This window comes from Hoplias malabaricus, chromosome 5, assembly GCF_029633855.1.
Source record: "Hoplias malabaricus isolate fHopMal1 chromosome 5, fHopMal1.hap1, whole genome shotgun sequence".
Lineage (NCBI taxonomy): Eukaryota > Metazoa > Chordata > Actinopteri > Characiformes > Erythrinidae > Hoplias > Hoplias malabaricus.
Window position 1 is genome coordinate 50,679,996 of NC_089804.1, and position 25,250 is coordinate 50,705,245.

Sequence of the window (25,250 nt, forward strand, 5' to 3'; positions counted from 1 at the left end):
ACAACCTCCCTCCCTCCCTCCCTCTGTTCCTCCCTAGATCTGCTCTCCAGCAGCAGGTCAAATTTTTTAAACGCGAGCCTGGGTAGCAGGCGCGCTCAGGAAAAAGCACCACCTCAGCACCTGTGCCTTAATGATTAATACCTCATTGATGGTCTCAATTAATTTGCTATCACACAGCAGAAGGCCGGCGCTGTTCCCTCTGTGTCCTGGCCGCCGCTCGCTTGGCTGCGAGAGATTTCCGATGGCAGGTGGCTGCCGGAGACACTGGGCTGCGCTACTGCTTCTGCTGATGCTACTGCATGCGTTCTCACACATGGAAATGCACTGGGTCCCATGCGAACTACACACCCTACGAGAGCTGGGAAAGACTCTCTCCTTCGCTGATCACAGGTTTACAGACTGGGAAGAGTCTTCCACATACAGAATTTGCGCGTTCTTGAGGCAAACCCATCCTTCTACAGTGATCTTAGCTTTGTCTACACGTGCTACATTGCATTTTCCTTTATTCTTTCCTTCACATTGTGTCAGAAATGTTTTTTTTTTCCTGAAGAATAAAGGAAATGTTTTGGAATGCAGCCCATTTAATGTTTAAGGTGGAAAAGGTGTCCTGATTTTGAATATGACAGACTAATATAAGAAAACTGCATCTGTGCTGGCTTATTTTGGCCCTCATTGCTCTCTAGCAGCTCAACATAGAGCCATAACGCTCCAAACAGAGTGAACCAACTCTGCGGGTTGTTGTTAACATCTAGTTTATCTCTAACACAGCTACTATCACTGGAAACAGGGCAGAAACACACACCGGGCAAGGCACCAGTCCATCACCAGACGTCACACACTCACACATTCACTCACACACTCTAATCAGCCTGTATCCTGTAGTCTTGGTGGGCTCTAAGCTGTCTCCTGTCTCGGGTCACTCCATTCACACGCTGAGTTTGTGTCCGCTATTGTGTATCATACCTGGCAACATGAGGGGTGCAAACATTACTGTGATTGGACAGTGGGCGGGATCACAGGCCGAAACAGCAATACAGTTCTGCTGTGTAGCACTGTCACAGATGCTGTCTGATGACACAGCCTGGTCATTTTAGCTCTCATTGCTCTCTAGCAGCTCAACATAGAGCCATAATGCTCCAAACAGAGTGAACCAACACTGCGGGATGTTGTTAAGATCTAGTTTATCTCTGACACACCTACTATCACTGGAAACAGGGCAGAAACACACACTGGGCAAGGCACCAGTCCATCACCAGACGTCACACACTCAAACATTCACTCACACACACACTGAAACTGAGTTATGAGATAGAATATTTGATTTTTAATGACACTGATTTGAAATATTCCAGTTCCTCTGGTGGAATGGATTATAGGGGGCCTGCGGAGAGGGGTTTTGCTAATTGATCACAGAGGGAAACTGAAGCTGTAATTTTATGTTGACAGCAGTGGGATTTGTGACTTTATTCTACAAAACTAAAGCACAGCACTTGTTGGAAAAGCACACACTCGCAGATGAAACGTGTGCAGGTCAGGTGACTTCTCTGTGAGCAACAGTTGTTAATGAAATTCTAACATGGGTATTTGATTATGCTGCAGATTCTTTGACCCAGCGCTCGTTCCTCTTCCTCTTCTTCGTTCATCTAACTCCTCTCCCTAACCTTACTTCTCTATCCATCCTTCACTCCTGGCTTCCTCCGAGAGAGCTAACTCACCCTGCTGGTCGCTAGGCAACTGCTGCCTGCTTCTGTCTCCCATGGGTGATGGTTCATGGGTTAATGCATGCTGTGTGTGTGTGTGTGTGTGTTTGTGTATGTGTATGTGTGGGTGAAGCGCAGACGGAGGGCATCCCCTGAGATCCCCGTCCTGCTGTGCCCCAGGGGCCAGGAGGTTTCCACAGCTCCCTGCCCTTCTGCCACATCCATCACCAAGCTCTGATACAAGCCCAGGCTTTTTGTATTCTGGCTTTAGCCATTTTGTTGATAGTAGGCAAGTGTAGTCCAGCTCAAGAGGCAGAGATCACACCAAGCTTGTCTCTTTTCCAGGGGAAACAGACATTAACAGCAAGTTATACTTTTCAGACTCAAGATAATATCTAATATTTAATGGAAATCACACAGAACCCTCAGCAAAAAAAAAATCTAATATATTATTACGCTTTATTAGCAGTCTTCAGTTGGAGGCATTCGCATCTACTTCTCAAAAACCAAATAATCCAGACCTTATTCAATGGCCAGTCCATTAAGTTGTATTCTAACTGCATTAGGATGAGCAGGGACACTTGTGTCCTTTTGAAGCAAGAGAGTAATTACATTTTATCCTGTGTCTCGTAGATGACATTTTAAGCAGTGTTTATCTGCAACAGAATGGAATAAAACATCATTTCCTTCATTCATTCATTCTCTGTAACCTCTTATCCAGTTCTGGGTCGCAGTGGGTCCAGAGCCTACCTGGAATCATTGGGCGCAAGGCGGGAATACACCCTGGAGGGGGCGCCAGTCCTTCACAGGGCAACACAGACACACACACACATTCACTCACACACACACATACGGACACTTTTGATGTCCACCTACCAACGTGTGTTTTTTGGACTGTGGGAGGAAACCGGAGCACCAGGAGGAAACCCACGCAGACACAGGGAGAACACACCAACTCCTCACAGACAGTCACCCGGAGGAAACCCACGCAGACACAGGGAGAACACACCACACTCCTCACAGACAGTCACCCGGAGGAAACCCACGCGGACACAGAGAGAACACACCAACTCCTCACAGACAGTCACCCGGAGGAAACCCACGCGGACACAGAGAGAACACACCAACTCCTCACAGACAGTCACCCGGAGGAAACCCACGCGGACACAGAGAGAACACACCAACTCCTCACAGACAGTCACCCGGAGGAAACCCACGCAGACACAGGGAGAACACACCAACTCCTCACAGACAGTCACCCAGAGGAAACCCACGCGGACAAAGGGAGAACACACCGCACTCCTCACAGACAGTCACCCAGAGGAAACCCACGCGGACAAAGGGAGAACACACCACACTCCTCACAGACAGTCACATCATGTTACAGAAATTCATTATTCTTTATGATTTGTAGAAATTGTATGATCACTAAGTTAGCTCCCATCCTCTGATGGCACTCTTTCTCTAGAATCCACACAAACTCGATTATGCACCCGAAGGAAAATAACACAAACAGCACTGTTATCTTTTTGTTGGGCACTACACAAATAAAAACACTGCCGTTTCTAATATTTTGGAGCTTTCTCTTAGGTTTACAGTGAAGTTGAGGTTAGGGTTGGGATTAGGGTAAGGTTTGGGTTTAGTGGTAGTTTCAAGGCTGATTTTTTCATGATAGGTTTAGGGTTATATTTGGGGTTAAAGATTATGTGGGTTGCCAGGTTTAGGAAGACAGAAATGAGCACAAGACCACATTAAAGTCAACAATTTTTAAGGGCTATAGTGACCTTGTAAGAGTCAGAGAACTTACTGAAATATCAAGCTTAGATGGAGAAGGTGAATTTATCGTTATCATTATCATTAATGTTTAAAAAAACACATCCTATTTGTGACATCCTATTAGCTTGGCACCTAAATGGTTAAACTTCTTGACAAATTTGTGCTGGAGCTGAGAGCTCAGTGTTCGGCAAAATCTGAAGTTTAACAGCGTCGATGGATGTGGGTTCAATATTTGGCAAAAAAAAACGTCACTGTTACACTTTCAATCTGTGTGTTATAACTGATTACTAATGACTTTTAATGTGGTTATAACCTAATTAATAACCATATAAAAAACCTTTATACACGTAGTCAAATTCTAAAGAGGTATATATTAGTTTAAGGACTTCATAGTTAAAAAGAATGTGATATTCAGCCTTCAAACACAGAAAAGTGTACATCACATCACTATAACATCTACCTCCGCTAGTAAAAGGCAAAAAGTGGACGAGCTGCTACTGTTTTTCTTGTATTACTAGCTTCACGTTTCTCATTTCCACCTTAAATGTTTCAGTCGATGAGGCTGATGTTGTGTTGCTTTTTTCCTTCCTCCTTAAAAGTCATTTTAGGATACAGATGTAATGCTTTTTATTCACAAATGTCATATAAACATTTAGTTCCATGTTCCATTGGTCAGTTTACGAGGATAATATTGGCGTCATTCGCCAGCTTCTTTTTTAAATGTTCTGTTCCACCTTAAATAGGCAAAGAAATGACTTGCTTATCTACTCAGGAGAAAACAGACTAATCAGCCTGTATCCTGTAGTCTTGGTGGGCCCTAAGCTGTCTCCTGTCTCTGATCACTCCATTCACTCGCTCACTTTCATAGCTGCAGTACGCTGAGTTTGTGTCTGCTATTGTGTAGCATACCTGGCAACATGAGGTGTGCAAACATTACTGTGATTGGACAGTGGGCTGGATCACAGGCCGAAACAGCAATACAGTTCCGTCCTGTAGCACTGTCAGAGATGCTGTCTGATGACACACCCTGGTCATTTTAGCACCGAACATATGTTACATATTGCTTCTTTAAGTTTAGGGTTAGATTTAGGTTAAGAGCATGTATTTCACATGGGGTTGCCAGATATTCATTCATTCATTCATTCATTATCTGTAACCGCTTATCCAGTTCAGGGTCGCGGGGGTCCAGAGCCTACCTGGAATCATTGGGCGCAAGGCAGGAATACACCCTGGAGGGGGCGCCAGTTCTTCACAGGGCGGGTTGCCAGATATTCACAAGAAAATTAAAGAAAAATATTTAATATGTGATATATTTTATGAGTACCCATTATATTTAGTTATCATTTGATGAGCTTGTAGTCAGATATGTAATCGCTTTTAAGACCAGGCTGTTATAAGATGGGGTTGCCTGGTTGTTCGGAATCCCTTTTTATTTTTATTTTAACTCTAACAGGCTAATATGCATAGTATCTTTAACAGGCTCAGTTGTCTTTAACCAGTTCCTCTGTCAATCAAACAGGAGTGACCTGTCACACACACGTTCCACAGCTGAAGCAGCGCCGCATCGTCTCTTCATTAACCACACGATGAATCCCAGCCTGAAGAAAGTTTAGGTGACTTTGCTGTGTTCTTCACTCTTCCAGCAGTTCTTGTTAAGGCCGCTGAGCATTAGGACCTGAGCCACCGGCTCCACTGAGGCTATCACCGCAGACTGATGGCTCCCAGACGGCCTGCTCTCAGTCCACTCCACACACTCAGACACACACACACACATGCATGCTAGCGAGCACAATTAATGACGAGGGAGAGAGGGAGCCTCCGTGTACCTTGGAAGGGCTTTCATATGAAAAAGAGCTTAGAGAAAAAAACACAGGAGTCATGTGAGTGGCTTCTGCTGCACTGAAGGGCTCCTGTCTTCATAGAAAAGAATGGGTAATGGATGGGGATGCTCTAAAGCAGCTGCACATGAGCAAGAAGTCACCATACGCTGTACCAGGAGGTGAGGAACCAAGCACTAATCCCTTATAATTTTAATAATAATCTAAATAATCCAATAATAATCAAAACAAGCTACAAAAGTAATTACTGAAATATTGTTTAGTAAAAACTAGGCCACATTATAAACATTCATTTACAGGCTCAGATTGTCTTGTTATCATATTATTACACATTTATTACCACTCTATGAAGTGTTGCGCTACAGTAAAGCCTTCCTAGAAGAGTAGAGGCTATTACTGCTGCAAAGGAAGGACAAATGCTTGGTACTGAGCATGACATGTAGCTGTTCTAGAGCATCCCATTTCATTTCATGCTTTTCTGTGGAGGTTATAAAAGCTGTGTGTGTGTGTGTGTGTGTGTGTGTGTGTGTGTGTGTGTGTGTGTGTGTGTGTGTGCACAGCTGAATGTCTGTGTCCTCAACGGGTGCACCTTAGAGTAGTAGAATTCACTACAAAATCTTTGGACATATTGTGTGTGTATTTCTCTGGGCAGAATTCTAAGCACCGTGTAGCGGAGCCAATAGCAACTTTCAGCAAATACAGGAACATGGCAGCGCATTTGCACATACAGCCTCTCTTTCACTCTCTCTCTCACTCTCTCTCTCTTTCTGGAACCACGCAGAGACACGCAGTGTGCCCCTCACTCTTCAGCGAGCTGAGCAGCGCTGCCCCTGGAAGCGGAGTTATTTAAAGCCGACGCTCGACTCCATCTGAGTGATTATGTGCTGTTGAATTAAACATCACAGGCCTGAGCCTCTGGCTCCTGAAGCAGCAGCAGCAGCACACTGCCGTACACACTCCCGGCCTCGTCCCGTTCCTCAAAAGTTGCACTCCTGCACTCCACTCGCTGTCTCTCTCTTACTCTATCTGTCTCTCTATCTCACTCTTCCTCCCTCGTTCACTCTCTCGTCCAGTCCCTATCTACCTCTGTCTTTCTTCCATTCTCTCTCTCTCTTTCTTTTCTCTCACAAACACATACACACACACACACACAAACATACACTCATCCTGAACTCGAGAGGGTCAGAGCTGTGGACTACAGAGAGCGAGAGGAGCACATCAAACTCAGGGAAAGAGCTGAGAGGGAGCTTTCAGGTGGAAAGGTGCAGAGGTCAAGTGGAAGTCCATTTGGTCCACTAAGGCAGAAAGCAAAGGGGGCTGCTCGGTGCTTGTGCAGTGAGGCCCACATGCATCTCCAAAAGTACACACACACACACACACACACACACACACACACACACACATTACCCTGTGTGCCTTCAGCTTTCATTTGGAAAGTGTGTGTGTCTGTGTGTGTGTGTGTCATGGGATCGGCTTGTCGACAGGCAGCCGGCAGAGGCAGAATGGTTGAGAGGAACACAGGGGCCTAACTGTACATCCTTAATACACCATATGAGTTCAGCAAAAGCCTCCCAACTCTTCCACACAAACAAACAAAACATGCTCTTGTTTAACCACCCATAGAGCTGCTTCACACAGGGGGCTTCTGCATGTTAGACAGCAGCCACAGGGTGTTTCCTTCACACTAACACTGCTGTTTTGTGTGTGTGTGTGTGTGTGTGTGTGTGTGTGTGTGTGTGTGTGTGTGCCAATAAACTGGCCCTGACCTCATAGTTGCTGATTGTCTGAGCCACATACTATTTATAGGAATGCACACACTACTCCTTGCTGTATGACACATTGCTGTGGTCATTTGATGGTGTTTTGGATCACAAACCCGAGCCGATGGTCCTGATGGTGCTCCATCTCTTCAGAGAGTGTAGTTCCACTGCTTGTGACCTTAGGCTCATGTGGTGACCTCCAGAGTCTTCCAGGTTATTGCCACTGCTTTCTGTGCATATGATACAAACCATGTGACTGAACGTTTGTGTCACTATTGGGCTCACCTTACTGAGCCCGTGGCTGTTGGAAGTTTTTAAATATTTGTGAATGTCACTTAGTCTGTGGTTGAAAAACCAAAAAGATGCTGGGGCATTATGGGAAATGTAGTGCCTGTAGTGAATTTGCATGGCATGTAGTTCTGCTACCGCTGTGATATCAGTGGAGCACAGCAATATTTCATTAGGGGATATGCCCCAGTACGTTGGCTGAAAAGCCCTGTGTGATACAGTTCCATTGACATTGTATGACATTCCAAAGTATAGTGAGGTTACCAGGGCTGGGAATTGAACCCTAGTCTTTTGCATAGCCTTCAGAACATAAGGCTGCAACAATGTAGTGTGTATATATATTACTCCTTGTCTTGCCGCTGTGTGTGTGTGTGTGTGTGTGTGTGTGTGTGTGTTTACACATATGTTTGGGTGTGTCGGCAGTATTTTATAACTCAAGCACCCTCACACATAATGAGAGGTAAAGCCCTCAAACAAAAGGAGGGAAGTTTTTGCGCCGTGTGCAGCACTGAGGCAATTGACCTTGAAATGAACAGCAGCATCGGGGGGACAGCGAGCTATGAGTACATTTAAAAGCCCGGCCTGGGTGCCAGGGGCCAGCCTGCTGCCTTATGACAGATCCACAGGACCATCCATCACCATGGCACAGTCAGGACAAGCGCCAGGGCAGGGCCTTAATCACCTCTATCACACACACACACACACACATTCACTCTCTCTCACAGACACATACACACACTCTTTCACACACACACACACACTCATATAGACATCCAGTGTATCACTCACTCTGTTATAGGGGAACTCTATTTTAGTTGCTGTTGTATATACACAGCTGGCACAGTCTCCATAGAGCAGCATTGCCAATAGAATGGGACTCTCTGGAGCTGCTGCACATGATTCTAAGGGTATAACACTCCCCTGCTCTGAGCTATGTGATATTCTCTGTATCTTATGGTTCTGTAGATTACACAGACATCATTTACACACATTAATTATGTTCATTTTCTCACGTGACGGTGCTGTAGGTCTCTACACTTTTCCCCAATTATCAAGTCTCACATCGCAAACCCAAACTGCCACATGGAAGAAGGAAAAGCAGCAGTGGCAACACACACACCCACACACACACACACACACACACACACACAGTGCTGCTCTGTGTACATCGTGGGCGAGCAGCAGCCGGCGGGATGTTCCTCCACTCAGACTCTCTCTGCACCAGTGAGTCAGAGGATCTCTCTCCCCATGCTTATTTCCCAGCATGCTCTAGGGCTGTGCTTCCCATCCCGAGCACCAGCTTTGGCCAAGCCTTTTTCTGGCCTCGTGTTTTTCAAGCTCCTGGCTGGCACTTATCAGAGAAGAGCACGGGTTACTCCTTCGCTCTCTTCAGACCCGAAGCCAAGTCCTACTTCAGGACCGACGCCCACCGTCAGCAAGCCAAAGCTGTGGCGCAGTGTACGACTGACACCCAGATGTACACAAAGTCACTTTCAGAGAGCGCTCAGATGTGAAATGGTGCATCGCAGAGAAAACGCAGATTGGTTTTTTAATATTAAAGTTGCCTCAGACCACAGTCCAGACCAAAGGACCAAAATTTGATCCAATCAAAGAAGGGGGGCTCGGTCTGGATCAAACTGAGCCAAGGTCCAGTTCGTGTTTGGTGGATGGCTTGCTATTTTTAGACCCATTACAGGAAGTTGAGGCCACAGAAATATCAGAAATCTGTGTGACCAGGCTCACTGCCTTCACTACAAAAAATAGAATAGAAAACATGTAAATACCTGTATTTTAACTGTAAATATATCACCATAAACATACCATTCAGTCCTTAAAAACAGTATTCAGGATTTAAACCACACTTTTTATAATATTCAGAGAATTTCTCCTCACTATTTGCTAGCTCTGTGGTCTGTTGCACTGGAAAAAAAAAGGTCTGGTGTTTTTACACAGCCCTAGCTCAGTAAATAGGAAACAAAGTGTCTTTTATATATTATATATATATATCACTGGGTGTAAGGTGGGAACACACCATGGAGGTGGTGCCAGTCCTTCACAAGGCAACATACACTCACACATTCACTCATACACTCACATCTATGGACATTTTTGAGTCGCCAATCCACCTATCAACATTTTTAATGTTTTTTCTTTTACCTGCAGACGCAGGCCCTCTACAACACAATCAGTGTCCAGTACGGGTAGATGCAGACCCATGGCATTGGTAATGACAGCATCCTTTAGTCCTTTAGTACGCTCACTAGCTTTCATGTTTGAAAACACATTCAGGCATCATTCATAATGGTGCTTTCAGAGCCATTAAGTTGTTTAGACTTCTGGTTCCTAACATCAACATTTTGAAGAATTCTGACGGAGTAAGATCACATCAGACCACTCTGGAGGTGCTAAAAGCTGTGTGTGCACAATTGAACGAGCCCACCTTCATGTGTCGACAAACTTGGACGAATATTTTCACAAGGGCCTTTAACTGCTTATTGCAGGAAACGGCCCTCTCTCTCTCTCTCTCTCTCTCTCTCTCTCTCTCTCTCTCTCTCTCTCTTGCGCAGGCCGGTTCGGCTTAATTAACATCCGTTCAGGCTAATGGTGTTCTTATCGTTCCTCAGAGTGCTGAGCTCCGCTCGTTAACCGCGCAGCTTTTGTCATCTGTGACGGTTAGCTGAGATGTGCTGGAGCTCAGCTGTTCTGGGGTCAGAGGAGCTTCCTTTTGGGGAAATCCACCTCTGCTCAGGAGCAGCTTGGGTCACTGAAACGAGGGTTGGCAGAAGGCGAATGTGCCTGGAATCACTCAACCCAACTGTGCTCAGCTACAGATAGACTGAAGCCTGACTGGCATTACAGTGAGGAGGCAGAACAAAGGGTCCGTGTCATGTGCTTCTGCTGGAGCACTAACCTTTTAGCCACCTTTTACCTGGCCAGGCTGCACTGCTTCTTTCTGAGCTCAGGGACGTAGAACCAAAGCCAAAGTATATGGCAGAGGTCTTTAGATTTGGACCTTTGATCCAGGTTCCAGGCCAGGATTTTTCAATGGCCAGCCAGTAGGACCCTATAGTATGGCTGGTCAGGTGCGTTAGCTGTTGTAGCTATAGCATCATACAATTTGGGGCGTACAATTAACAGTAATATTTCTCAAGGGCACCAAACGTCAGTGTATCTTTCGTTTGTTGGTTTTCTACAATATGAAAAATGGAGAATAACAAAGACACTAAACTAATACACAGCAGTATCTTCCACTGTGTTGCGGGAAAGGGCATTTTCCTTTAGGAATGTAAGTCTTTTAGAGTCATTCTCAGTTTGCAAGAGTGACTGGTGCAGCGCAGTTTAAACTTGAAACAAACAATGGTAAAGCATTCATTCATTCATTGTCTGTAAACACTTGTCCAGTTCAGGGATCGCGGTGGGTCCAGAGCCTATCAGGAATCATTGAGCGCAAGGCAGCAACACACACGGGTGGAGGTGGCAGTCCTTCACAGGGTGACTCACACACACACAAATTCACTCATGCACTCACACCTATGGACACTTTCGAGTCACCAATCCACCTACCAAAGTGTGTTTTTGGACTGTGGCAGGAAACCGGAGCACCCAGAGGAAACCCACGCGGACACAGAGAGAACTCACCGACTCCTCCCAGACGGTCACCCGGAGCCACATTTCTAACTGAATTTCTCGATGACCTGAACCCAGGGTAAACAGTGGATTAACCATGACTCTTTCCTGATGGTACCAGTTTAAATGTGGCTCTGGTGCTGTTCTTGTTAAAACAGACAGCAGTTATATGAACAGTGAACAGGTGTGGAATGCAATCCTTCAAAACCTAATACGAATTTCTTATATCTATAATTGGCACAGTTTTTTCATTACATATTACTATTTATGGGCAGCACGGTGGCTCCAGGGACCTGGAGGTTGTGGGTTCGATTCCCGCTCCAGGTGACTGTCTGTGAAGAGTTGGTGTGTTCTCCCTGTGTCTGCGTGGGTTTCCTCCCACAGTCCAAAAACACATGTTGGTAGGTGGTTTGGCGACTCAAAAGTGTCTGTAGGTGTGAGAGTGAGAGTGAATGTGTGTGTGTGTGTTGCCCTGTGAAGGACTGGTGCCCCCTCCACGGTGTATTCCTGCCTTGCACTCAATGATTCCAGGTAGGCTCTGGACCCACCGCGACCCTGAACTGGATAAGCGCTTACAGATAATGAATGAATGAATGAATGAATGAATGACTATTTATTATTTTTAAAAATATGGTTATGTTTACAATGAATATCCGATTGAACAATTCTCACCCTGTTTTACACCCTGAATTTTCCACCCCTGGCATTACACCAACTGGCCATTTTAAAATCCCGGCCTGGATCCAAGGTCTGGATTTGAAGATTTTCTTGGATTTGTGACTTCTACCTTAGATCTGTGATGAAGGTCTGAGGTGTGCTGGAGCTTAGCTCTTCAGAGGGTTTACTTCTTTAAGATCAGCAAGGGTCAGTGAAGCCTTGGTCAGCACAAAGGCCTGGAATCACCGTCCTCATCACGTGACTACAGATACACACGTCCACACGTTGTAGGGTTTTTAAACCATATAAAGCACATTCTCAATGAATCTGAAGCACCTTTTCTCAGGGGTAGCGCTGGTCACTGAACAAAAGGTCAATGAAAAGCAAATTGGTTTGGAACCTCTCAAACCATTCAGCGAGATTCTAGATGTCTGTTTGCATGTTTTAGCATGGGTTTCCATTGACTATCACTTTCAAGGTCATGACATGTTGGCAGCAGACCGGCTGGTAGACCCCGGGGACCTTTATAGCGCTATATACCAAATGCACTGGAGAGAATAGAGTCTGACTCTGAGTGAATATGTTGTTGCTACAACACGTATCTATATAGCGCTAGAACCTCATTCATTCTCTCTCGAGTGCCCTTCTGGCTTTGTGTCTCACCCACATGTGGCATATCTGCTCGTTTAAATCAGATACAGTCTCATTCACTCTGTGCTTGTCTTCCGAGTCTGGAGTAGTGCTGATACCGGCTGGAGTCAGGCCACAGCAGCGCTAATGGCCCTGAAGCTAACGCAAGTGGATATTTATAGCACTCTGGACTAGCTGCAGGCCAGGACTCATGGCCACGTTGGCTGAACGTGTGTGGGCGTCCAGGAGCCAGTTGCCAGGCTACCACCGCACCTCCAGGTTGGCGGCGTGTGTAGTCGTGCGCTGGAAGAATGAATGCTGGTCTTCTACTTGGCACATTAGCATAAAGCGCAAATACAAGCAGAATGTAATTGCTGCTTATTTAAAATGAATCTAAATCACACACGAATTACTAAGTGTCAGCTTTATTCAGTATTATTGGTTATTTCTAGAGGAGAAAATGGCAGACAGAACTGTAATGGGTTTTTCTTGTGAAATATCTGTACTGTTCAGGGTCGCAGTGGGTCCAGAGCCCATATGGAATCATTGGGACCAAAGCTAAAACACACTCTGGACAGGGCACCAGTCCACCACAGGGTCACTCATATAGTCACACACACACACACTCTTACCTGTGGGCAGTTTCACACAGCCAGTCCACCTGAAAAATATAATGCATTTTTTAAACATTAATTAATAATTTTACCAAATTTGGCCCCAACTTTCTCCCATAATTCACTCTTTTTACAGAGTTTAGTGAAGTATCAGTGGTTTTATTTTGCGATGTAAACACAGTGTCACTACTGTTGAGTTCAGAAAGTCAATTACATTTTATTACTCATTAATTCATTGTCTGTAAGCGCTTATCCAGTTCGTGGTGGGTCTGGAGCCTACCCGGAATCACTGGGCCAAGGCAGGAACACACCCTGGAGGGGGCGCCAGTCCTTCACAGAGCAACACACACTCACACATTCACTCACACACTCACACCTACGGACACTTTGGTGTCGCCAATCCACCCCAAAGTGTGTTTTTGGACTGTGGGAGGAAACCCATGCGGACACGGGGAGAACACACCAACTCCTCTCAGACAGTCACCCGGAGCTGGACTGGAACCCACAACCTCCAGGTCCCTGGAGCTGTGTGACTGCAACACTACCTGCTGCACTACATATTATTTATGCTGAAATATATGTTAAATATCCTTCCACACTCAGTCACTCACAGAGACAGAGATTCTGTTTCAGCTCCTCCTTTTTTGAGCCACAAACTGTGCGCTGCAGTGTCAATTTCTGTCCATTAAAATGTCTGTCTGATGAAGAGAAAGACACACAACTAGATATAAAACAAACACAAAGCGAGAGACAAGTTACATAGAGAAACGTAAATAAACCACGGCACAATACAATGGAGAGAAAAGCCAAGAACTCAGGAACCAAAAAGGGAACTATGACATAAGCTAACAATTACTAGACAGATCTAAAACAAAAGTGAGAAGGGAAGGAAACAGAACCCAAAGCTGAAACGAGCCAAACCATGGAAACCTAAGAAATTGGCACATGTGCTGACAAAGGAAGGAATGCCAAAATAACAGTAGTGAAGAGCATAAACACCAGGAATGAACAAGTCAAAGTGACAGGACAGAGGGCCAGGCAATGGACCTGAGAAAATAAAGAACAATCAAATCTGGAGGACCAACAAACAATGAAGATGAGTCCTTATAACAAGGCAAGAGTGACATAAAAAAAACTACACCAATGGCCACCAAAGACACACAGTTCCAGTTATTTTAAAAAACTGAGGTTTTGTCTGGGTTTTGGCCTCCTGTTCACACAAAAACACCGTTTATGCGGAGGTGTCTCCTACGTGGAGATCATTAACAAACGCTGTTGTCACTGTTCTCAAATGGATGTACATGTAGCTAGCACCAGTTTTCAGATTCCCATGCATGAATAAATATATATACTGTATTATAAATATATAATGCACTAATAAGATCTAGATTTAGTCACTAGAATGGGAGTGTTTTGGGATTAAACCACTGTGTTTGTCTCAGGTGTCATGGTGTTTTGATGCCTCTCTTTAAGCGGTACTATGGAGTGGCATGAAAACGTTTCATCATTTGTCTGGACAGTGGAATGCTTTCAAAAACGGAGAGAGGAAAATCTCAGTTTTTAAATAATAAACGGATCCGTGTGGACGGGGCCTGAGGTGGTGATAGGGTTTATAAACTTAAACAGAATGAGGCACATCTGTGAATGTCACCTGAGAGGAAGGGGTGTGGCTAAGGACACAGACTTGAGACAGGGAGGAGTGCAAAAGGAGCAAGACACTGCAGTGTGGTTAAGCTGATTTTGTGGAGTCAGGGCTGCAGTGAGGAGTAAACATGAGCGAAGTCCAGGCTGGTTTTTGGGCAATGCCCCGTGGACGAGGAAGGAGAGTGGGGGCTGAGGGGAATGAACAAAGATATCATCTGCCTGAGTCACACACACGTCACAGTCTGCCCGTGCTGTTTTGCTATGAGGGCTGGGGGGAGAGAAAAGGTTAAGTCTGTGTATAAACAGCACTTTGGAGAGACAGAGAGAGGGAGGGAGAGGGAGACAGAGGCAGAGAAAGGTTGGGAGGGAGGGAGGGAGGATGAGAGAGAAACAGGGAAAGAGGGAGGGAAGGAAATAAAAGGAACAAGCGAGAGAGAGAGAGAGAGAGAGAGAGAGAGAGTGGGATGGAAAGAGAGAGATAAAGAGAGAAGGAGGGTAAGACAGAGAGGAAGGGAAAGATAAGGAAGAAGAGAGAGAGGTAGGGATGGGGAGAAATGAAGTGTTGGGTAAGAGATAGAGGGAAAGAGATAAAGGGAGGGAGAAAGAGATGTAAGAAAATGACTCTGTGTGTATTTGATAATGTTGTGTGTGTGTGTGTATGTGTGTGTGTGTGTTCTGTACAGACATCTGTTTGTGCTGTGCCTCTGTAATTTTTTGTAATTCAAAAAAGTCATTTTTGAACGGCTTTTAAACAGCAGTGAATATCATATGTTGTCACTCCACAATGCAGAGCTTCCAATCAGAATTGAGGCAGTCACACAGCTCCAGGGACCTGGAGGTTGTGGGTTCGATTCCCACTCCGGGTGACTGTCTGTGAGGAGTTGGTGTATTCTCCCTGTGTCTGCATGGGTTTCCTCCGGGTGACTGTCTGTGAGGAGTGTGATGTGTTCTCCCCGTGTCCACGTGGGTTTCCTCCGGGTGCTCTGGTTTCCTCCCACCGTCCAAAAACACACGTTGGTAGGTGGATTGGCGACTCAAAAGTGTCCGTAGGTGTGGGTGTGTGTGAGTGTGTGTTGCCCTGTGAAGGACTGGCGCCCCCTCCAGGGTTTATTCCCACCTTGCGCCCAATGATTCCAGGTAGGCTCTGGACCCACCGCGACTCTGAACTGGATAAGCGCTTACAGATAATGTATGAATGAATGAATGAATGCATATATTAAAGAATGAAGTCTTAAAGAATGAACTTAAATGCCATTTAAATGCAGGCATCATTTCCGTCTCCGTGTGCGTCTGCTCCACTCTTCTTGTCTTGCTAAGGACTGCGGGCACTGCTTTGATGATTAGCACAGCTGGTCATGCCATATGTGGCAGGACTGGTCACTTTACTGACCACAAAGCACCTCGGCCCAGTCTCAGAAGGCCAGAGCAGGTTAGAACAGCAACTTGTCCGGCACTTACCCGCCATCTACATAAAAGAGAATGGTACACTACGGCCGCACTTTAAAAAAAAAAAAAAAAGAAGAAGAAGAAAAAAGCTCCCTTTTGAAGCAAGAAGAAGGCCCTTTTTGAAGAGATTTCCTTTGGATTTGAATTTTAGATCAAATCCTTCCTCTTTAATCCATTGTAGGCGCTGTTCAAACACCTTGACACTTTTCCCCAGGAATATCAAGGACCATCCGGAAGAGGCTCTAAAGTCACAAGTGCATGCGGTGAATTAAAGGAATGTTTGATACTCGGAACTCTTGAGTTCAGCTGTTAAACTCGCGCTGCACCTTTATCCTCCCTGAGGTTTGATCCCCCACCCTCAGCCCCGTCAGTCTGGGGTCTGGAGAAGCTTCTTTGTGATTATAGTTGGAACTCTTCTTAGCGCCGGTCTGTACAGCTCTTGCTTATCCGCCTGCTTCACTTTCAGGAAGCGCAGTGAAAGATGTGTCTGAATGGCTTTTAGGAGTCGTGTGATGAATGGGCTGGAGATTGTTTTTTGTGCGTCTTACACAGTAAACGTGCATAGAGACGAGCGAGGTTGCCATGGTTTTCTGTGTTGTTAATAGCTGTATCATTGCCTTTCTTTGTGTCTCAGCACAAAGCTCAATGTCTGCTTTTCAACTCATCAGTCGTTTGTGTGAGGAACATAATATTAAACTGTTTAGAAGTGTCTGTGTGTGTGTGTGTGTGTGTGTGTGTGTGTGTGTGCAAACTTCAGTACAGAAAAGTGAAATGCTAATAAGGAATGTGATGAGGGAATTGTTTGATGTGAATTAAACTGAAAACAGAGCAAAAACAAATCTGTTATTTTACCTTATGAACTCGTACAATTCTTCTGATGTGAGGTTGTATGGAGCCTTCAACGTCACACTGTGCTCTTCATATGGCACCTCACCATTTCAACAGTTGCGACACTGTGTTAGGTGAGTAGGGGCGGCACGATGGTGCAGCAGGGAGTGTCGCAGTCACACAGCTCCAGGGGCCTGGAGGTTGTGGGTTCGTTTCCCGCTCCGGGTAACTGTCTGTGAGGAGTTGGTGTGTTCTCCCTGTGTCTGCATGGGTTTCCTCCGGGGGCTCTGGTTTCCTCCCACAGTCAAAAACACACGTTGGTAGGTGGATTGGCGACTCAAAAAAAGTGTCCATAGGTGTGAGTGAATGTGTGTGTTGCCCTGTGAAAGACTGGCGCCCCCTCCAGGGTGTATTCCTGCTTTGCGCCCAATGATTCCAGGTAGGCTCTGGACCCACCGCGACCCTGAACTGGATAAGCGCTTACAGATAATGGATGGTTAATTAGTGTTTAAATGAATGTGTTGTATGTTAAACATGCCTTAACATATATCTATATACACTTCACCTTTGTATCATTCTGACGTCCTTGTTTTCGTTGACCTGGAGACCGCATCCAACATTAATTCATCAGAACACCATACATCTTTCCTGTGTTGATGGCTCCATTTCTGAGATGAGCTCCAGCACACAGAAGTAAGCAGCACGCGTGGACACTGTTGACATACGGCTTGTGGATGCACTGCCAAAAATGTTTATTAACGCAGTTTGTCAAAGTATTTTCCAGTGTTTTTAATGCAGCGCTGTTTGAGGGACTGAAGGTCACGGGCAGAGAATAGTGGTCGTTGACCTTGGCTTTTAGGGCCAGAGGTTTCTCTCGGTTGCCAGAATCTCTTCAAGACATTACACACCATTTAACACCAATCTACTTCAGTGACTTTGTAGTTTGACAGAAAAACTCGAAAATCGTAAAATCATAAATTCATTAATGAAACATAGCTGTTGTTTTAAAATACAATTATTCTCCCTGAAATGGTAGGAACACATGCATGTGTGTGTACAGTAGAGCAGGGGGCAGTAGGGATGGTCCAGTCAGTGGCCAGTGCTTAGATTAATGGTGCAAGCTGTGAGGCAGCCCAGCCCAGCAGTGCTTTGATTTATTCACCACTTACCACTGATGAAGCTTCAAACAGCACACACACACACACACACCCATGTTGGCTGTGCATTTTTCTTTATCAGGGCTTGTGTGTGTTTGCCTGGGTTCCGCAGGCATGTGTGTGGGCAGTGGTCATGAGGGGGGTTTTATCTCTGCAAACGTGTGTTTTATCGAAGGTTAAAGGGCTGTGCTCTGGTGAGTGTTGTGTGTATGTGTGTAGTAATGAACGTAATCAGAGTGCCAGTGTGGGACTGCTCTTAATGCGACTGTTTACACTGCCATCTAACAAAGCTATTCGTGATTACGGAACGGAATTGATGTTATTCACAGAGGGTTCGATGCACTTTCAAACCTCACCTATTATTCATAAGCTGTCAATTTAGGAAATTTAGCCAGAAAACACTTGCTGCCTGCGCAGGCTGCGCTGAGACCGGCTGTAAATAGGAGAACGCAGCGAAGTGCATCGCCCCCGTGTGAAGGTGAATATGACCTCGTTAGAGGAGGGCAGAGGTGCTCTGTTGCAGCATGCACAAAAAGCACATAAATATGCACATACACAAATGAAGTGCTTTGTCAGAGATGTTCTGCGTCTGCTGCAACTCTGTGGTGCTGCTGCGTCGTCTGCACTGGGTTTGGTTTGGGCCGTTTGTACTGGATCATCCACTGTGAAATATTGTCACGGTTGAAAGGGCAGCTGGTCTTTTTAAAATGAATACATTAAAAATATAAAAAGTCGAGGCAAATTAATATAAAAATATCCTACCAACAAGGAGAAGTGAAGAAATTAAAAAAAGATATGGTCCAATCAAATCGAGGGTCCACACTGAGTTTCACCGACACTGCCCAGCACTAATCTGTGTATGTGTTTGTGTGTGTGGGTGTTTTTATATATTTGTGAGGACTGGATGTTGTTGCAAGAAAAGCAGTATCGCATTTTGGTGGCCTTCACATCTTAGGATTATAGGGTCAAGTGTAGGTGTAGTGTTAGCTACAGTAAGCATTATTTCTATGTAAGGTCCTCACAAATATAGCAAAACCAACATCTCTCTATCTCTGTGTGTGTGTGTGTGTGTGTGTGTGTGTGTGTGTGTCTGTGTGTGTGTGTGTGTGTGTGTGTGTGGTCTTGATATTCATCACATTATGGGGACCGAAATCTGTTTACACACTAACACTGTGGGGACTTGCTTTCCTACACCATGTCCCCATGATGTACATCATTACATTTTAAACTGATAATGTGTTATGGTTAGGTTTGCGTTCAAAATCAACCAGGTCCCCATAACATTTAAAGTGTAGAGGTGTTAAGTTTAGGGTTAGGGTTAAGGTTAGAGGAGTAGTAGTAGTTAGGGTTAAGGTCAAGGTACGTCTCCACATAATAAAGGGAAGTCTGTGTAATGTCCTCTTAAACCATGGAGACAAGACTCTGTGTGAGTGTGTGTGTGTATGTGAGCGTCTGCGAGACTGTCTCGCAGGCGCAGCGGTCCTTTCCACAGTGGTGACATCCCATTTGTGCTGCCAAATCTGGCCTACTGTCTCCACTCACTGAGCCAGAATGAGTTTCACTCTGCTGTCCAAGAGCGATCTAACAATCTACCCTCACCCTCCTCACCCCTGACCCCACCCTCTCTCTCCTCTTTGTCTTTCCCCAGAACCCAGACATTGTTCTGGTACACTACCTGAACGTGCCGGCCATAGAAGATTGCGGGAAACCATGCGGCCCCATCCTGTGCTCCATCAACACCGACAAGAAGGAGTGGGCCAAGTGGACCAAGGAGGAACTGATTGGGCAGCTCAAGCCAATGTGTGAGTAGTATCACCACATTTCTACACAGCTACACTGACCGCTAACCTCTTTTTAGCTAAACTGCATGTCACATGGCCACACCGTTTGCAGCAACCTTACCAAACACACCACGTCCTAGTCCCTAGGCCGTACGCCATTGCAGTATGAGCACTGTTTACAGTTGATGGACGAGGCAGTGGAGATGACCGCAGGCATCTGAGCACCAGGGCTGCTGTGGAAGAATGGGGCACATCACATCAATGGTCCACTTTGTCCTTGCTATCAGTAAATCTGTGGCCTGCAGCATGTCCTGCAGGTTTAACACTGGCCTGGTTCCACAGGGTTTGCTTAGCTGCTCGTATGTGGAGCAACGGACGAGTGAGGAGTGAGAGTTTGTGCCACTCCGCCTCCACTCACTCGTAGCCGGACATAAAAGTCAACAGTAGAACCAACCAATACCAAAGCATGGAGTTTGACTTTGACCCTCTGGGTTCTCAGCAGGTGCCTGCTCTGAGAAATCCCACTGATCCAGGGTCAGCAGGGGCCTCTCGTCTGGGCCTCTTCACCTCTGATTGGTGAACGTGCGTTAGCTTCCAGTCAGTCAGTCAGAGGAGGAGGGCAGTGGTGTATCGATTGATGTAAACATGTAGGAGGTAGTGTGTCTGACTCACCAGAAATCCTTCACGGATGCGCTTCGGAATAGTCTGCTTATAGTAAATATATATAGGGTCGTGTGGTCCTAATGAGAGTGGAGTACATCCAGCGCTGGGGGCAGCCAACCACTGCATGACTTGCCTGGAGTCTTGTAAGGACATGTCTCAATAGCTGACGAGATGCAATGGATCGTTTGAAGCAGGACATTGCTGTCAATGTAATGAATATATGCATCCGCCTCCTTGCTGTCAGCACTTTTCGGCAGCAGCTGCGCGAACGCAGACGGACCTGCCCCGCATCCTAATCGCTGCGAACCTCCTTAAGAGCTTTTGTGGCCATCGCTTAAGTGCTGACATTGTCTCTGCCAATGGGTTCATTACAAATGATGCCTCATCTACATCTCCACCATTGTCCATAATGCATTAAGTCATTAATGTTCCAAATGGCGTGGACAGTGCTGTCCTCCCATTGGCCATTCAAAGCCCAGAGTACGGTGGCATGGCTACTAGCCCTCGCTGTCCTTCTCAGGCATTAGGTGACCAGACGACAGTGGCTCAGTCATTTGCAGAACAACGGTACCACCTAGTGGTGATGGTGTGGAAGCGCAGCATCCTGTCAGCTTTAGATGAGCCGGGCAGATAAATCTTATACTATATTAGCTATGCATAATTCATATGTGCATTATACATCAGGCCTACAAACAGAACGTGTTCCCCTGAGTGACCCATATCTTACAGAAACAGCTTGCATTCATCAGCAATACTAGGTAAGTGTTACACAGGAGGAATGGAATATGTATGCGTCTCTATATTTCTCGGCGTGAGCGTGGAGGAATCTCCAAATCCTCAGAGGAAGCCTGCTGATGTGCAGGGAGATGATAGCTTGAGAAATAGTTGCTTTCTCTTCACATTATCCATGATTTTATGCTTTCGCATCAATACCAGTAACACTAGAAAGTGCAGGGGCTCGGCGCTTGCATCATATCTTTTGATACCGCCTTGATACATTGATCTTTCGGTGCTGTAATAGCGTCTGATGTGGAGATCAGTCTTCGGATGCTTCTGTATGAATGGAGATAAGCTGATGCGCCTGGCTTAAGTTATGAGGCCCTGGCAATTCCGGCAATGGAATTTATGAATTTTTTACCATGCGTTCATAACTATCCAATTATCCAATAATTACTCTCCGCTAAGTAAGCAATAAATTATTCCGACGTTCATTATTTTGGCCTCTTTTTTTTTTAGCTGCCGTCCTTTTAGCTTGAAAATGAGCAGCAGAGAATAGAATGCTTAATGAGGCCTAAGTTCAGGCCAGGCCCTGAGGAGCTGGGCTTGCTGTCTTTGTAGGAGTGGCATGGAGGGATCGGTCGAGAGGTCAGGGCGGGCCAGAACTGACCGGTCACGCCACGACAGTAGAGAGGAAGGAGCAGGCCAGCATGACTCAGTCCATCCAGTCAACATAATGACCATACCCAGGGGCCAGTTAGGCCTGGAGCTTATCCCTGCTGCATGAGTGAGCCATCAGCCAAGACACACACACACACACATCTGTTGCGTAGTCTCCACCAGTGGTCAAATTATGAACAGACTATCTACCGAAACTGAAGATTAGGATTAGCATTTATTTTGGAGTTGGGTTTAGGACCAAGGTTAGGGTTCGAATGAGATCGAGGTTAATGTTTACACTAAAATGGCGCATTCACAAGACATTTCAACATGTTACACTACATTAATCTGTAATGTGCGCTATAAATCAGGCAAAATAGGGATCAAACAAGTGGCCTTAGTGACCTCGGACATGGTAGCTACATTGTAGTAGTCCCTATATCATGTACAGTAGCCGTTATATTGGGTACTTACTCATTACTCCAACACAAAACTGAAACAGCACAAAACTCTTATTTATAAATTGATTAATTGTTTCTTTCAACAGTTTAAGTCCTAATTTCATTCATTCATACATTGTCTGTAACTGCTTACCCAGTTCAGGGTCGCGGTGGGTCTGGAGCCTGCCCAGAATCACTGGGCACAAGGCAGGAACACACCCTGGAGGGGGCGCCAGTCCTTCATAGGGCAACATACACTCATACATTTACTCACGCACTCACACCTATTGACACATTTTGAGTCGCCAATCCACCTACCAACGTCTTACCAACGTCATGTATTGACATTTTGGGACCATGCGAGGGAACCCGAGCACCCGGAGGAAACCCATTCGGACACAGGGAGAACACTCCATAGTCCTAATTTGTAAAATTGTTAAAATTAAAAATAAATATTAGGTACGTGACCCATTTATCTGAACTACCTTTGTAAACAGAGCTCTGTTCTTCTGTCAGTCAGTAGGAAAGAGCATACTCCCTACATAAAACTAATAATACTGCACCCTTACAGTAATTAGAAACTAATTTGACGGGGAAAGGCGAAACTTATAGCTGACCAAACATTACTTTTGACATACAATGCACTATGTGAGTTCAGGGTGGATGTAGTGAAATGTTCGGGATTCGGCCTTGGCTTCACTGCAGCATGAAAACATCTCTCATTGATCACTCAGATTTTCAGACAATCCTGAAATCCTACTTCATTAAACTTTAAGCCAAAGCAGAGGAATAATTTAAGCAGAGAGTCATGATGAAACATTATTCTCAAAGAATCTGTTCCAGGGACAGCAGGATCAGATTATTTACTCTGTAAACAGGGGGAAAAGACTGAGACACGAAAAACATGTGGCTTGTGTCTGTAGTCTCTTACGCACTGAAACAAAACTCGAGTGAAATAACAAATATACTGAAGCTTGTATATGATCTGTGTATGAATAACTCTCAGATTCTGAATGTATTAAAAATGCATTAGCGTCTGATGTGCTAACAGTTTTTAAATAGATCGTATGATAAAAGTGCTAATATGGCTAACAGTGCATAACTGTCTTATTCTCCTCATTACGCAACACAGTAGGCCTCTTAACTCCTGACACAAAGAGGCTTCTGTGCTTCTGAGTGTGGTGAGACTCTCTCCTGTATATGAGATAAATCTATCCATCTTTCCATCTGTTTACATTAGTGCTGTGCTCTGAAAGCAGAAAATCTGCCACCAGTGTAGCGCAGGTATCAAAACAAATCACATGGCTGCAACCCATGTATTCAAGTTCTATGTAATAGAATCTCATCTCACTCCCAAATATAGGACTTTTGAGACTGAGCTAGCACAGCCGAGGCCATATTGGGTGCCAGTGTTGTCAGCAAATGTCCAAGTGGGCACAGGGGATGATGCAATGTTCCTTTTGTCTTCATGCTGATAGAAGAATAAAATAAATAGAAGAATAAAAAAGAATAAAAACTGGCTGTAGTCTATTAGGCTAATGAGTCCACTGAGACTTCCTGTTTGGTGTCATTAGTCCAGGTCATAGAGGGCAGATTGATAGTGTGGGGAGTGTTGTCCACTGATATCCACTGAAAAACAAGAAAAGCATGGCACATCTCAAAATCACTGCTGGCCAAACTCATTCTCTCTTGGATGGACACTAGGCACAAGACATATATCGTTATCAAACAGTTCAGGGAATATTTCAGTGAGTTGTCATTGCCTCTGTGGCATGTCCAGTCCCTGGATCCCAACTGTATCATCCCTGTCCAACAACACTTGTCCGTTCAAAGGTCATTCTGGTGTATTTCTATTGGTGCACCTGTTATGAGATTTCACATAGTATAAAGAGCAGATGATGTGTTCAGATTATATACTTGGACAGCCGTGATGCTGAAGGATGAATCCAGTGCAGCTGGCTGATTTTCCCCAGCTGTGCAATGCATCCAGGATCTTTCTGAATGCCAGGGCCAGGCAAATCTCTGCAGTTCTGAAGGCCAAATATGCATTATGAGTCTTGTGGAAAAATCTGGCAACCCTCTACAGAACACCAGGAGAGACAGAAGTGAGATATTTTTTAGATGAAGACTTTTGCAGTGTTAATGTGAGTTGGCCTACGCTGGCCCAGGCAGCAACGGACCATTCCAGAAATACCCAACATTTTGGGAAAACCTGGTTCCCCGCTTCATTTGAATATCATTATTTTCCATTTCAACTGATAAATTTTAACAATCATGCTCAGGTTTAAGTCAGGCCTAGCCTTGAACCCGTCTGGGTGACCCGTCTGCCTCCATGGCAACTAAGAGTATGTGGTTAAGGAAATAAAAAAGGAAAGAACAAAGTAATTCCCACATGATCCGGGACAGACATAACTAATAGTCTATAGTCATCTGAAGACTCACACTCAAATACATCAACATCAGAGCATGTCCAAGCTCAGCACAAATTCAAAAGCCCTGACTGAAGGCACAAGCCTGCCCATGAGCTCGCGCGGCTGTGAGTGGGTGGGCCTCGGTGAAAGAATCTTTTGGCCTGAGCTGTCACTCGTTTTAACTTCAAAATGATGCTGAGTGAGAGGGAGAGCAGTGCTCAGGTTATACATCACTGTCCATCGCCTCAGAGCAGCAGAGATGAAACCTGCCCTGTGTGTGTGTGTGTGAACAAAGTCCTGTTATAGTCAAAATGTGTACGTAGGATGTTAATGATTTTACATTTTGCATTTGCATTTTAAATGGGAATTATTTATTTTGGAAAAAAAAATAATAAGTATATCCATTAAAGTACCTGTGCCTACCAACAAATCAACTGAGAAACAAAACCACACAGTCCTTACTCCATCTAGAACAGGGAGTTGAGATTTTAGCATTGTCCCTCCTCCTCCTCTTCTGACCCTCACCAATCACAGCGCTGGACCTGCAAAACAAAACAAATACAACGAATGCAGTGATATAAGAGCACTGATTAATATATAAAGAAAATGAGAA

At 45.2% G+C, this 25,250-nt stretch overlaps 1 protein-coding gene across 4 annotated transcripts in view; it reads left to right on the forward strand.

The window, feature by feature from the left end:
• Positions 1 to 25,250, forward strand: part of camta1a (calmodulin binding transcription activator 1a) — a 509,355-nt gene that overhangs the window by 422,884 nt on the left and 61,221 nt on the right. For all 4 annotated transcript variants that reach the window (XM_066670611.1, XM_066670607.1, XM_066670608.1 and 1 more), the window contains exon 7: positions 19,614 to 19,767. In XM_066670611.1, coding sequence (XP_066526708.1) covers positions 19,614 to 19,767 — 154 coding nt within the window. The remainder of the gene's footprint in view (positions 1 to 19,613; positions 19,768 to 25,250) is intronic.